This window comes from Balaenoptera borealis (genome assembly GCF_965194805.1).
Source record: "Balaenoptera borealis genome assembly, chromosome: 1".
NCBI classification, from domain to species: Eukaryota; Metazoa; Chordata; class Mammalia; order Artiodactyla; family Balaenopteridae; genus Balaenoptera; species Balaenoptera borealis.
Window position 1 is genome coordinate 86,264,740 of NC_138860.1, and position 15,461 is coordinate 86,280,200.

The 15,461-nt window shown below is 39.3% G+C and overlaps 1 protein-coding gene across 6 annotated transcripts in view; it reads right to left on the reverse strand.

Moving 5' to 3' along the window:
- Nucleotides 1–3,567: 3,567 nt before the first annotated feature.
- The window catches only part of VPS45 (vacuolar protein sorting 45 homolog), a 67,137-nt gene continuing 55,243 nt past the window's right edge, over nt 3,568–15,461 (reverse strand). For all 6 annotated transcript variants that reach the window (XM_082361749.1, XM_082361747.1, XM_082361745.1 and 3 more), the window contains one exon: nt 3,568–4,208. In XM_082361749.1, coding sequence (XP_082217875.1) covers nt 4,121–4,208 — 88 coding nt within the window. In that variant the 3' untranslated portion in view covers nt 3,568–4,120. The remainder of the gene's footprint in view (nt 4,209–15,461) is intronic.

A 15,461-nucleotide genomic window follows, 5' to 3' on the forward strand; every position in this document is an offset into this window, starting at 1 on the left:
AGATAACCCATGAAAGTCCTTTAAAAATACAGTATTGCCCTCTAGGGCTAATTACTAAATAATAATGAGCTAACGAACACATTGCCTGGCATATGGTAGGCAGGCAGTAACTTCAAAATGAATAAAAATCCCTGGCACAGAGAAGCAGGAAAAAGAAAGAACCCCTTTTTTCGGAGATGTCTCAAGATAAAAGAAAATGTTGGCCAAATTAAGGAGTGGAGTGGTCTTGGCTTTTTCTGGTATCTGTCAAATAAAGGAGGGGGCTTCTCTCTTTTCCAAGCCCCCCTTTCCCCTAATCCAATAATATTCCTCTTAACCTCTTTTCATTTACCATACTAATTAATTCCTGTATTTTAGACTCATATAGAAATGTATCCTTTCAAAATGCTCTCATATATCATTTCTTTAAATCTTTAGTGCCACCTTGTGAGGTATATATCAATAGAATAAATATTATTCCCACTTGGAAAATGAGGAAACAGGGCATGGCAAATCAATGGACTTGCCCAAGTTTACACAGCAAGTTACTGGCTAAATAGATTAGAATCCAGGTTTTCTGACTCCACTCTGTTTAGGTTTCATACACACACACACACACACACACACACACACACACACACACACACACACACACACTCCCCTTCCCACCATCTCTATTTCCCACCCTCTCTATTTAAAAAGTGATTTAAAAAGAATGAGAAAATCCAGGGTATCTTCATAAGTAAGGAAGCAAAATGTCCCATCGTACTGGTGAGAACACTACACTGTTTAATCTTTTGAGGGCTTGCTTGCCAGGTAGATAGGAGTGGTTTGGACTTTTAGTTTAAATAGATTCCGGTTTATGAGGAAAAAAGTAATTCATGACTTGCCCCATCTTCCTTTAGTCAGCAAATATTTGAGTATGTCCTGTATGCAAGGTACTAGAGTCCTATGTGCTATATCAGGCAGGAGCTGGAGCTTTGTGGAACATCAGGCAGAGGGACTCCTAAAAAATCAAAACCCTCCAAAGTTAATTTTCAGATTCCAGAACAGATGCATGTGGGCTGGAGAACCTTCCCTGCCTATTTGCTCCTGGAGATGTTACATAAATCTCTGGTTTTCTCTCTCATTAACCTGCACCGCTGCACTGCCTCATCTTATCATCCTGCCCCTACCTTCCCTTACTCTGTCTCCCTTTGTCTTGCTACTCATCCCTCTTCCCATAAGCCATACTCCTCCCCTGGCCTGTTCTTCAAGCTTTACTTCTCTCCACCAGGTGAACCTTGTGGCACCTGACTTGGGATCTATGAATTGAGACTATTTCTGAAGACCAACTCATAAGTGAGAAATCTCAGAGTAACAGCTTATGGGTTCCTTTTCTCATTTTCACAGCACTGTCTCCTCAGTGAGCTTGACATTACCGCACATACAAACCACAAAAATAACTCAGATAACTCAATGTCCTTCTTTGGTGGAGATAAGATACTGGGAGTACTCATGGTGGGGTTACCTCCCTAACTGCATCACCATGGATAAGACACAACTGTCAGTAGCTTTATTCTTAAATTGACTATTTTATAAGTAACTCCACTTAAGCGATGAAGAAGTGAGCCATCAGAGATAAGGATTTTGAATTGCTGCCTGCATATTTACTGGGCAAAAACTGTTATCCAAACAGTGGTTTACCTAAAAACAAGCACCTTGGCTTTTGTAGAGTAAATGGGACATGGAGGTTTTGACTAGGCATTTCAATCTCTGGAAGAGAGGTCATTAAAAGCATGAGACCTTAATTAAAATGACGTTTTTAGGGACTTCCCTAGCGGTCCAGTGGTTAAGAGTCCACGCTTCCACTGGCAGGGGCCCCTGGTCAGGGAACTAAGATCCCACATGCCGCGTGGTGCGGCCAAAAGATTGAAGAAAAAATAAAGGACCGGTAATAATGTAATCAGCTCTGTAAATCTTAAATAAAAATATGAATCTTTGATCCTTAATAAAGAAATGCCAACTTCTGGCATAAAACATCCTGAAGGTAAGGCTCATTTCTTAGACTTAAAAAAAATTTATTTTTGGCTGCACTGCACGGCATGTGGGATCTTAGTTCCCTGACCAGGGCCCCCTGCAGTGGAAGCGTGGAGTCTTAACCACTGGACCGCCAGGGACGTCCCTAGACTTCTTGATATTGTTAGCTGAGTAGGCTCAATGGAAGCAAGTGAATAATGAGGAGAATGATATTAGAAAAGTCTCTGTTCTTATTCTTATTCCAGAGTTATCTTGCCAAGAGAAAGGCAAGCACAGGTAATCCTGCTTGGAGGAAGGAGGTTTCTGTTTATGTGAAAAGACTACGTAACTTGTAAAATGCTGCATTTAAAACTTGTCTCCCCTAGCCTTAAAAGTAAGGCTGCCTCACTTTTTTTTATTATTAAAAAAAAAAAAACCCAAAACAGAACTTATTAGATCTTAGCTCTTAGCTGTAATATAGACAAAAGGCTTAGGGCTTCGCATGAGTGTAAGGCGAAGAAACAGTGGTCGAGAGCTGAGAGGAATGGGGAAAGGGGGGATGGATCAGATGACCCTTCAGCTCTTCCCTCTACTTCTTGAACTGCTGATTAATGTAGTGGGAGGATGACAGGATCCAACCATTTTGTGTAGTGATTTTGTATCCCCAACTTGGAGACAGCAATCAATCTTATTTACTATTAGTAGTCAAATTTCCTTGGGTGGTTTACTATGTACCAAAGTTCTAAGTGTTTTAAATGTATTCTCTCATTTCATTTAGTCCTTATGCTCCTATGAGGAGGTACTTTATTACTCTCTTTTTATAGATGAGGAACCTGAGCCACAAAGAGACTTAGTAACATTCCCAAAGCCACATCACTTGACACAGACTTGAGCCTAGGCTATCTGATGCTAGAGAATGTTAATCAACATAAAAGAAAGGTTTAAAAAATTTATTACAGAGCACCAAGGAGGGACTGTGATATGATTTGAGCACACCATAATTTCCTGATATTAATGACATTATCACCTTCCACTGTTTTCAAGAGAAGTGAAATTGACACCAGATTTTAAAAAAATAAACAAACAAACAAATAAATTTATTTATTTATTTACGGCTGCATTAGGTCTTTGTTGCTGCACGCGAGCTTTCTCCAGTTGCGGCGATCGGGGGTGACTCTTCGTTGCAGTGTGTGGGCTTCTCATTGCAGTGGCTTCTCTTGTTGCGGAGCACGGGCTCTAGGTGCATGGGCTTCAGTAGTTGTGGCACGTGAGCTCAGTAGTTGTGGCTCGCGGGCTCTAGAGCGCAGGCTCAGTAGTTGTGGCGCACGGGCTTAGTTGCTCCGCGGCATGTGGAATCTTCCCAGACCAGAGATTGAACCCGAGTCCCCTGCATTGGCAGGTGGATTCTTAACCACTGTGCCACTAGGGAAGTCCCATTGACACCAGAATTTATTATTTGCCTTGACATACTTTAAATATCCTTTGGGTAGAGGCAATGCCTTTTCTAAGTTTGGTGTAAAGCCAGCTCATGGCTCATCACATAAATTCCCATAAATAGTTATTAACCCCAAAGAAACAAAAACAAATCACTTGTGTCTTTTCACAAAATGGATTTTTATTGTAGTCATACATGGTTTCTCAGTTCCACAGAAAATTGCAATTTAGGGACAATTTTTGGATGGTTCTTACAGAAATATGATGGGTTTTCAGAAATGAGTTGTTCAGGAATGTGGTTAATGAAAAATAAAAGGGGTCAAGAGAAGAGTCTACAGTATGTGCATCTGATTTTTACTTTTTAAAACTCCTTTAACCTCTGATAACCCTTTTCTCAAGTAAGATCCCAACAAAATTCGCCAGAAACTGAAGTGATTGTGCTATCAAATACAAGGAATACATTTATTTATTTGATAAAGAAAACATGAGAAAAGTGGGTTGGAATGGGCTCAGACTTATTCTCAACTCACCACTGGAGTCTTGGTGTCTGTGCCAACAGTTCAGGAATCAGCAGGCTACCTGGAGATGGGTTATAACAAGAAGCACAAAACCCAAGGCTCTTCTCCAACACCCTTCTGGTCAGTGGAGAAAGCCTGCAGCGAGGCAAGAGGGGAAGTTGCGCCATTCTTCTCACCTCTCCATCTTCATTTCATCTTCTGCTTGCTAACCTTGATGTAACTTGGGAGCGCTCCTTGCTTCGGCTGTGCAGTCCAGAAGCCAGAACTTCCTCTAGGAAACTGACCGGTAGACTTGAGTTTACTCAAGGGAAAAAAAAAAGCATCTCCAAAACAGAATGTCTTGCTCATGACATTTAACTAGATGAAAGGATATCATGAACAGAACGGAAGAAGCACTGGTCTGATATTTGGGTGCAGAATAGAAGCATCAGTTGAGCACTAAAACATCCAGACTAGAAGGAGAGCCCCTTTGTGCGCTTCCCCAGGGTTCTCACTGTGTCTTTTAGCGTTAAACTTGGAAGATCTGTTAAGACTAATATTTCAAGTTTGAAATTTCTAGTCAGGAACCCAGAATTTTTAAGGGCAAGGCTACTATTGTACATCAACTCAGAACCATGTTATATCGGCACCTCTTATCTAAACTCTTGAAACTGCCTCAGAACTTGTATTGTGCCTCTAGCTTTTCTTTATCCAGTCTACTCTCCAAAGTGGCACCAATTTTCTAAGATACAGATTATATCCTGTTGCATACTCTCCTCTCTTCTGCTTTAAAACCTTTCTTTTGCTTACAGAATAACATACAGATTAAAATTCAAGGCCCTTCATAATGTGGTCTCATAATACTACTTGTATTTCTTTTGTTCTGAGAACTGGTTTAAGCTGTGTGTGTATACATATAAATGTAGTATATGTATATATGCTATTATCCTCATTTAAAAAATGAAGAAACCAAGCTATAGAGAAGTTAAGTGACTTGCCAAGGTCACAACAGCTAGTTAGCGTCTTAGCTGGGATTCAAACCCAGCTCTAGAATCCGTGCCCTTCAGTACCACACAATACTCTCACTTGTCTGGTTCTATCTCCCACCAACCACGCAGCCTATGTGCCTTCCATGCCCAACCATTCACTGTTCCCTAAACATGTCTTGAGCTTTCATACCTTTATGCCTTTGCTCTTATTATGTCCTATGCCTGAAATGATAGACTACCCCTTCTTTGTCTGATGAAATCCCTTTTATCCTTTAAGGCTGAGGATTAAAAGCCACCTTTTCTGTGAAGCCTTCCCAAACTCTCCTCCATGCTGAACTAATCACCGCCATCATTATTATCACTTTGTCCTAGTGCTATTTTAGCACCATATTATTATTAATTAGGTACTCTGTACATTATTGATGCCAAAATAGACTCTGAGTTACTTAGGGTGGGACTAACACTTATTCATCTTGGATCTCCAGGGTTTATCACAGAGGCTGACACCTAGTAGGTACCCAATAAAGGTATACGGAATAAATGAAGTAATTAAAATAGCTACCCATTGGCAAGAAAGCCTTCTCTATAACACAGGAGTTTGGGGGGCATAACTTATAAGTATGCTGGACTCGTTCTCAGGATACAGGTCTATAGCAGATTGAGGGTTGGAGAAATGACCAGGTACCTTATTATTACCACAGCTGTGCAGTCTTAGACCTGGAAGATTCTAGGCTTAGAAAATTTAAATTCCAAACTCCTTTGCAAAAGAAGAAAATGGTGAAGTAGAGGGAAAGGAGTAGAAGCTAAATTCATCTATTCCTCTACTGAACACCTCTGTTATACTGGCACCTCTGTCTAGCCTGGCTCTTTGGCCAGTTGGACAGGAGACACTTTGAGGTCAGAAAACAAGCGTCAGGAAATGAGGCAGCATTGCCTTTTTTTTTTGAAAGATAACACAAGAAGTTATTGATTAGGGACTTTTAGTAAGAATGAAACAAACATGCTGGGAAACCCTATAGGAATTTATGAGGTGATCTTTGCTTCACATGAGACTCCTACATGTGCAAAGGAAAGGAGTAACTTTCCTGAAATTATACTTAAAGATCCTCCTCTGTGTATCAACAAGACCCACATTCTCTTTTTTTTTTTTTTAATTTTAGGTGTTTTAGGTATCTTTTTTTAAAAAATTAGTTTAATTTATTTATTTATTATTTTTGGCTGCGTTGGGTATTTGTTGCTGCACACAGGCTTTCTCTAGTTGCGGCAAGCAGGGCTACTCTTTGTTGCAGTGCGTGGGCTTCTCACTGGGGTGGCTTCCTTGTTGCGGAGCATGGGCTCTAGGCACACGGGCTTCAGTAGCTGTGGGTGACGGGCTCTAGGGCGCAGGCTCAGTTAGTTGTGGCGCACGGGCTTAGCTGCTCCGCGGCATGTGGGATCTTCCCGGACTAGGGCTCAAACACGTATCCCCTGCATTGGCAGGCGGATTCTTAACCACGGCGCCACCAGGGAAGCCCAAGACCCCACATTCTTGACTGCAAAGAGAAAACACTATTTATATTTGCCAGGCCTAATTTTGTTCCCAGGGCCATTGTGGCTTTTTAAAAAGTATCTATTTGGGGACTCTGATGAGTCATTGCAGAATGCTTTAAAAATTATAGGTGATGAACATATTGGTATCTGTACCCCAAACTTTAGACTATGTTTAAAAATAACAAAAAAGAATGATTTTTCTTTTCTAGATTTGTTTTAAATCAGTCTTACTTAAAAAGCAAACTCAAAAATCCCCTTCCCCTGTGGTACTATAATCCAATTCAATTCAGCTCAGTTCAATTAAATTTAACAAGTATTTACTGAGCATCCATTATGCGGTAGGCACTGAACTAGGTGTACATATGAACACTTGTTATGACTCCTAACTTTAAGGGGCTCTCAGAGAGATACACAATCACAATGCAACATGAGAGATGGTATAAACAGTGATGGTACCAGGAGCTAATCTAGTGGATTAGCGCTATTGCTTGCCTTGGTTTGTGCTGTCATCAAGGGTGCTTTCCCAGCTCTACGCAGGGAAGGAAGGTGGGCAGAAAAAATCCCTGATTTTAAAAAGTCAACCTCAAAAAGTCTTGCATCATACATTGAAAAACAAGTTTCTTCACTTTTAAGTCTTTGGTAAGGGACTAGACACTAACATTTATAGGATTTTAAATTTTAATTACTAAAATAATTGAGCTGAACAACTGTGTTCCTAAACAAAGTTACATCTTATAACAAAACTTTATCTTACCTATCTATCTATTTCCTCTTTTTTTTTACTATACTCCACAGATAGAAATTACATGTGAGTTTCTTATTATAACAAAGACATTGGAGGAATTTAGAATCAAATCTGAAGAGTGGTATGATGAAAAAATAAATGGACATTCTGGGGAGCAGGAAAATAGAAAAAGACTTACAGGAAAATAATGAGAAAATAACCCAAGATATTTGCCTTAATGTAGTAAAAAGCTTCTAATTACAGCCAAATACTTAGCTGGAACATAGGAATTAGTGAGAGAGAAGGATAAGATGGAACTTTTATTTTTCTTTTTAAGACTTATTATTATTTATTTATTTTATTTTATTTTTGGCCGCGTCGGGTCTTAGTTGCGGCACTTGGGATCTTTCATTGCGGTGCATGGGCTTCTCTCTAGTTGTGGCGTGCGGGTTTTCTCTTCTCTAGTTGTGGCCCACGGGCTCCAGAGCACGCAGGCTCTAGCTGGGGCGTGCGAGCTCAGTAGTTGTGGTGCATGGGCTTAGTTGCCCCACAGCATGTGGGATCTTAGTTCCCTGACCAGGGATGGAACTCATGTCCCCTGCATTGTAAGGCAGATTCTTTACTACTGGACCACCAGGGAAGTCCCAAGATGGAACTTTTTTTTTTTAAACATCTTTATTGCGGAGTATAATTGCTTTACAATGTTGTGTTAGTTTCTGCTGTATAACAAAGTGAATCAGCTGTATGTATACATATATCCCCATATCCCCTCCCTCTTGCATCTCCCTCCCACCCTCCCTATCCCGTCCCTCTAGGTGGTCACAAAGCACCGAGCTGATCTCCCTGTACTATGCAGCTTCTTCCCACTAACCACCTATTTTACATTTGGTAGTGTATATATGTCAGTGTTACTGTCTCACTTCATCCCAGCTTACCCTTCCCCCTCCCCGTGTCCTCAAGTCCATTCTTTATGTCTGTGTCTTTATTCCTGTCCTGCCCCTAGGTTCATCAGAACTTTTTTTTTTTTTTTTTAGATTCCATATATATGTGTTAGCATACGGTATTTGTTTTTCTCTTTCTGACTGACTTCACTTTGTATGACAGACTCTAGGTCCACCCACCTCACTACAAATAACTCAATTTTGTTTCTTTTTATGGCTGAGTAATATTCCATTGTATATATGTGCCACATCTTCTTTATCCATTCACCAAGATGGAACTTATAATACATCAAAATACTGATTACAGTTGTCAGAGCTACCGCTGTGTTTTATACCTCTTTGCTTTTTGCACATACTACTCCCTCTGTCTAGAAAGCTGTCCCACCCCTCTCGCATTTTATCTAGTGGAACGATGCATCTTTTAAAACCCAACTCGCTCTCACAATATTCCTCTAGGAATTTATTTGTTTACATGTCTATTTTCCATGTAAGCCTATGAGTTTTTTGAGGGCACAAGTAATACATGAATACTTTCTTTTTGTAAAAGTTTTAAATAGTATACATAAAGCTCAAGTCTTCTTTGACTCTTCTTCTCCCCATTAGTCTTTCTAGAGATAACAATTTGATCAACAGACATTTATTAAGCACCTATGTGCCAGGCACTGTTCCAGAAGCTGTGAATATAGCAGTAAGTGAAGTAAAAAAATTCTGCTCTCATGGAATTTATATTCCACTGGGGGAGGAGGGAAGATAAGCAAAATTGATAAGTAAAATATAATAATAATAATAATGGTGAAAACATATCACTTACTATATGCGAGGTACTATTCTAATGAGATAGAAACTATCCTACTTTACAAAGAAATTGAGGCACAGGAATCAAGTCTTATATCTTGAAAGTGACCAGGTTGGGATGCAAACCCAGATAATCTTGTTCTCTTATTCAAGAGAACTCTCTCTAGTATGTTAGATGACTCTCTCTAGTATGTTAGATGAAGAAAATGCTATGGAGAAAAATAAAGCAGGTTTGAAGGAGACTTGGAGGTGATAGTGGTGGTGTGAGATTTTAAATCTAGTGGTCAAGGAAGACCTCACTGAGAAACTGACATTTGAGCCAAGACTTGAATAAGGCAATGGAAGGCATATCTGGGAGAGGAGCAAGTGCAAGGGGTCCAAGGCCTGGTACGTTCAGGGCACAGAAAGGAGGCCGGTGTGGCTGGAGTGAAGTCGGGTAGTAAGAGATGAGATTAGAGCGATTAAGGGAAGGGGATGGAAGGGAGTGTGAAGATGAGATCATGTAAGGCCTGGTAAGGATTGTAAGAATTTTGATTTTTACTTTAAGTAAGATGGGAAACATCTGGAGGGTTTTGTGCAGAGATGTGACATGCCCTGAATTACATATTTTCTCAGGATCGCTCTACTGCTGTATTGAGAACAGACTATAGGGGTTAAGGGTAAGGCAGCTGTAATGATCCTGATGGGAAGTGATGGTGGCATGAACCAGGGTGGTAGTGGTGAGGGGGCCTCAGATTCTGGACACACTTTGAAGGGAAGGATCACAAGATTTACTGGTAAATCAGGATGTAGGTGAGAGAAAGAGGGGAGTCACGAAGACAACAAGGTTTTTGGCCTAAGAAACTAGAAGAATGGATAAGTCTGAGGGGTATTATATTTAAGAAGAAATATCAGAAGCTTGGTTTGATCATTGTTAAATATGGATGTTTATTAGACATTCAAGTAGAAGTGTCAAATAGTTGGATATATAAATCTGGAGTCTGGGGGAGAAGCTCAGACTAAAAATAGAGGTTCTCAATGGGGAAGGGTGTGATTTTATGCCCAGAGGATATTTGGCAATGTCTGGAAACATTTTTGGTTGCCATAACTGCTGGAGTGCTACTGGCATCTGGTGTGTAGAGGCCAGGGATGTTGCTGACCATCCTATAATGCACAGGACAGTTCCCCACAACAAAGAATTATCTGTCCTCAAATACTAACAGTGCTGAAGTTGAAAAACTCTAGACTAGAGATGTAAATCTGGGAGTCATTAGAGGATAAAATTTAAAGCCATGAGACTAGATGGGAGTGAGGTGCAGACAAGAAGAGAGGTAGTCCAAGGACAGAGTTCCAGGGATTCCAAAAACAGGAGAAATGAACAAAAGAGACAGAGAAGGAATGGCAAGTGAGGTAGGAGGACTAGGAGAGTACAGTTTCGGGAAGCTAAGTGACAAAAGTCTTTCAAAGTGAAGGAACTGATCAACTGTGTCAAATGCTGCTGGTATGTCAAGTAAAATGAGTACTAAAAGTTGACTCTGACTTTAGCCATGTGGAGATCCCTGGAACCACAACAGAAGCAATTTTGGGGATTGATGGGCATGAAAGCCTGAATGGAGTGGCTTAAGAGAAGAGGTAAGGTTTAAAAGAAGATGGAGGTTTAAGAGAATATATAAGGAGAGGAATCAGAGGCAGTGAGTAAAAACAAGTCTTGAAGAATTTTGCTATAAAAGAGAACAGAGAAATAGTACAGAACGTGGAAAGAGATAGGAGGTTAATAGAAGGTTTTTAAAGATGGGGAAAAAACCTAGCATGTTTCTACGCTTCTGTGAATGATCCAATAGGGTGGGAAAAACCCATTCAGGATTGAGAGAGGAGCAGGTTTGCAGTGATGCCCTGGGGTAGGTGAGGGGATGGAATCTGGCGCCCCAGTAGGAGGGCTGGGCTTAGCCAGGAGCATTCTCCACTGTGATGTGAAGGCAGAGGATAGCAGCGGTAGTGGGAGCCGTGGAAGTTCTCTTCTAATGACTTCTCTTACCAGTTAATGTACACCTCGAGTAATAGCTTCTTGATGTGTGTATCCTTAGTATAAAGTAGATGTTGAATTAAGTATTTGCTGAAGGAATACATGAATCAGATTCATATTTTTTAAAGAAGTTAAGACCTCAGCTTAAATGTCACCTATCGTGCTACACTTTTCCGAAATATTCAACAGCAATTTTGTCAGGAGTAAGCAAAAAAGGCTGGCATTCAACATTTATGTCGGAAAATATTAGGAATCTCACACACACAGATTATCTTGCTCCTCACTGGATGTATATACTTTACCCAGAAAGAACTCATTATTTCTCAAATGGGCGGCACCTTTCCCCACCACCTCCTGTCCTCAATTATGCTGTTTTCTCAGTCCTGAATGCTCTTTCTTCCTATGGAAATCCAACTTACTCTTTAAGGTCTAGCACAAATGCTATCTCCACTGTGAAGCATTTCCTGATTACTCTGCCAGAATTAATTATATCTATTTTGGATGCATTTTATTTAACTTACATACATTAACACTTCTCAAATTTCTGTTCCTAAGAACCCGTAACAACAGAAGACAATGAATTTATTAGTCCTGAGGGTACAGTCCAAATTGGTTTACCAGCTTACATCTTTCTTTGAGGTCTGGTATTTTGTTTTAAAAATACATAACGATTTTGTTACTTTTCATAAAAGGACCTTTTACATTTCAACATAAACATATTTTTGATAAGGAATTTACCAGTTAAATTACTTAATTCTACCCCTGAACATCCCCTCCCCCCAGCAATTCTAAGAAAACAGACACTCCAAAAGATGTGTCATGTTTATTTTGTGCCTTTGTGTGTCCCTGGTACTAATCATATCCTCTGAAGTTTCTCACAATCTTTAGCATGCTAATGTGAATATCTCTCCTTTCCAGGAGGATACAGTGACTTTTCCAAACTTAGCTGGCTAAGAATCTTTTAAAATGGAATATCTATCAATATCTCCCCAAACAAATTTTCTATAGAACAGACCTTGGGAAACACTGAATTAAGATATAAAATATTTCCTTGATTATAACCAATTCCATTGAGGTTACTTTACCCCATGATACTTTCTTACAAACAGTGTAACTGCCTATTAAAAAACGTAGCTACTCCTTCCCAGTTCCCACCTTAGTACTGGACACCTGATTTATGAAAAAACAAAAAGCAAAGCAAAGCAAAACAAATAAATAGGAGCCCTTGGTCCTACTTCCTCTCCCCTTGTGAAGAAACAGGACAGAAAAGCAACCAATGGGATTCTGCATGCACCCAGCACCGTGCATGTATCATTCATTGGAGTATCATGGGAGGAGAAAGGATTATCCTCATAGTCCACAGGGCAAAAGATGGACTCCTCAAGACTGAACCGCCTGTCATATCAGTTACATAAAGATATGAAAGGAGGTTATCATCTGAGAATGAAGAGAGCTACAGATGTACTTTCTCACCACTGGGAACATTCAAGACCACGTCAATTTGTCAGAGCAACCACAACTAGAGGAGTAGAATGGTGACCGCCATACCAAAACAAACAAACAGCCCCCCCAAACCCAACAAGAAACAAAGCTCCAAATAACCTATCTGTAGCAAACATGATTGTTGAAGACTCTGTGCAAGTCTATTAATTATAGAGGTACTGAGTCTGGAGGCTTCAAAGGGGAAATTCGTGTGAGCACAAATGGAAATCAAGCTACTACAGCTTTTTCTCCAAAGACCACAAAAGTCACCTGGAAATTGGACTACAGTCAGAGTAAATTTTACCACTGCCCCAGTATATTCCTACCTGGCATAATAATATAATTCTGCTCTTGAATTACATTAAAGTAGCTTTCAAAACAAGTGATTTGGAAGTATGGGTGACAATAGAGGTGGTGACAATGAGTATCCAAAGTCTTTTTTACTTTACTTCCCCCAAATGTAATAGTAATAACAACAGCAGCAGCAAGCAACACATATTAAGTGCTTACCCTGCACCAGATTCTCCTCTAATATTTTATATATATCACCCAATCATCATAACAACGATATAAGGAGCTATTATTACCTCCATTTTACAGTTGAGAAAACTGAGGCCCAAAAAAGTTAAATAATTTGCCTAAGTTCATACAAGTGGACATATGACAAAACTAGGATTTAAAAAAGGTAGTCAGTCTGTCACTAGAGCCCTTGCTCTTAATTGCTGTGCTACACTGCCTCTTAGAGCAAAGAGTACAATAAGGTGATTTATAAATAACAGGTCTCGTTCAAGCCCAGAAATTCTAATGATAATCCTAGTGAAAGAACTTATGTCCTAAAGGATGCATCATTCAATTGGGGAAGGTAATACAGTTTTGCAGGACTGTGTAGAGGATAATCAACTACATACTTTACTACTTAATAATCCCAAGGGACATCAAATTGACCTTTAAAAATTTGTAGAACATCTTAATATTTTTCTCATCATTAAAAAACATTAAAATGTAGATAACATAGGAAATAAAGAGTAAACGAGTCACTCGTGTGTCACTACACAGAATTAGCATTTCTGAGCTTTTCCTTTCATTTAAAGTTTTTTGTCTAACCCTAAAGTTTTTGTCTAACCCAACAAATCCTGAAACAAATATGCAAACACTGGAGAGGGTCTTACATACTACACAAAAAGGCACATCCTACAAACTTGTAAAAGATAATATCATTTTCCTAAACTGCAACCTTCTGGCTGCAAGAGACAGAAACCCATTCAAACTAGCTTAAGCAAAAGAAAAAAAGTATACTCAACGACATGGGGGTGGGGGTCTATCACTGAACCAGTGTAAGATCAGTGCCTCATAAGAGGCTGGAATCTGGAACTGGAGGCTGCTTTGAAACCAGACAGTACATACCTCTCTGACTCTGTCTCTATTTCTGACTTTTTCATTTATTGGTCTCTTCTTTTAGCTTCGCATTATTTATCTGCTTTTTTCTTCTTTCTTTTGAGTTGAAGTAAAATGTTTTTTAACTAATTTTCTCCATACAAATTGATGATTTTTTTCTTTTCTTTAATCTATTTTTTAAAAATTATTAGTTTTATTTGTTTATCTTTTGGCTGCGTTGGGTCTTCGTTGTTGCGCGCGGGGCTTTCTCTAGTCGCGGTGAGCGGGGGCCACTCTTCGTTGCAGTGTACAGGCTTCTCATTGCGGTGGCTTCTCTCATTGCAGAGCACGGGCTCTAGGTGCGTTGGCTTCCGTAGTTGTGGCTCACAGGCTCTAGAGCACATGCTCAGTGGTTGTGCCGCTCGGGCTTAGTTGCTCCGTGGCATGTGGGATCTTCCTGGACCAGGGCTCAAACCCGTGTCCCCTGCATTGGCAGGCAGATTCTTAACCGCTGCGCCACCAGGGAAGTCCCAAATTGATGATTTTTAAAATTTGTTTATTTTTAAGAATCAGGAGCAGTTAACTTCAGGGTTGAAAGGGCATGGTGTGAAGCTATGAACGTAAAATTTTTCTGGCTGGCAAATTAGTATTTAAGCATCTTAAAAATGTTAATATTCTCTGATGCAGTAATTTCATCTCAACATTGCTAGTAGCGCATTGAATCTAGGACCACAAAAATCTGAACCTGAATTCTAGCTTTGCACTTCCTTGCTATATGACCTAAGGCAAACTACTTAATTGTCTTCTCTTAATGTTCCAGTTTCTTCACTTGAAAATTGGAACCACAACAATATTACCTTTCGAATCACGAAGATTAAATGAGATAATATATGAAATGAAGTCAGCAGATTGGCATATAGTAAATGCCCAATTACTATTATCCCAAGTGAACAAATGGACAAGTGTGTAAAGATGTATATAAAATCATGTTTGTTACAGCACTGTTTATAAGAGTAAAAAAATTATAAACAATGAATATCAAAAAATATTTGTTTTGTTCACTGCCATATATCATAGGTGCTCAATAAGTACTTGTTGAGTGAACAAAAAACAGGATTGGTTAAATAAGTTGTGGCACAATTGGACAATAGAATGCTATTCAGTTATTAAAAATGACATATATACATATTTTCATTGGAAGTACATGTATAGTATATTCCACTTTATTTAAACATACATGTGTATACATTAATAGGAAAAAACCTAAAAGGGCATACATCAAGATGGTTGACATTTCCAATGGTGTGATGGTGGTAGTATGAATATTTTTATTACCTTATTTTTGCTTAACTGTATTAAATTTTTTTCCTATAAGGATTACGTATTGATTTTGTAACAAAAAGCTATTTTTAATTAAAAAATATGTTTCAATGTACAAATAAATTGGAATCAGGGGACACAGATTTGAATCTTGGATTAAATTTAGTTTTTTTAAGAAGCATCTTGTTAGAGTTATTCATTTATATGCCTATTTCTCCATTAGACACTGAGATCTTTAACGACATAGAATATGTCTTCATCTTTCTAACACCTTGCACAGAACTTTACACATAACAGCGCTCAATAAATGCTTGTCAGTGACAGGTGATACACTCCATCACAGCTCTTGGCAATGGTGTTTTAACACTTTGGTTACAGGAGAAAAGTAAACTCTCC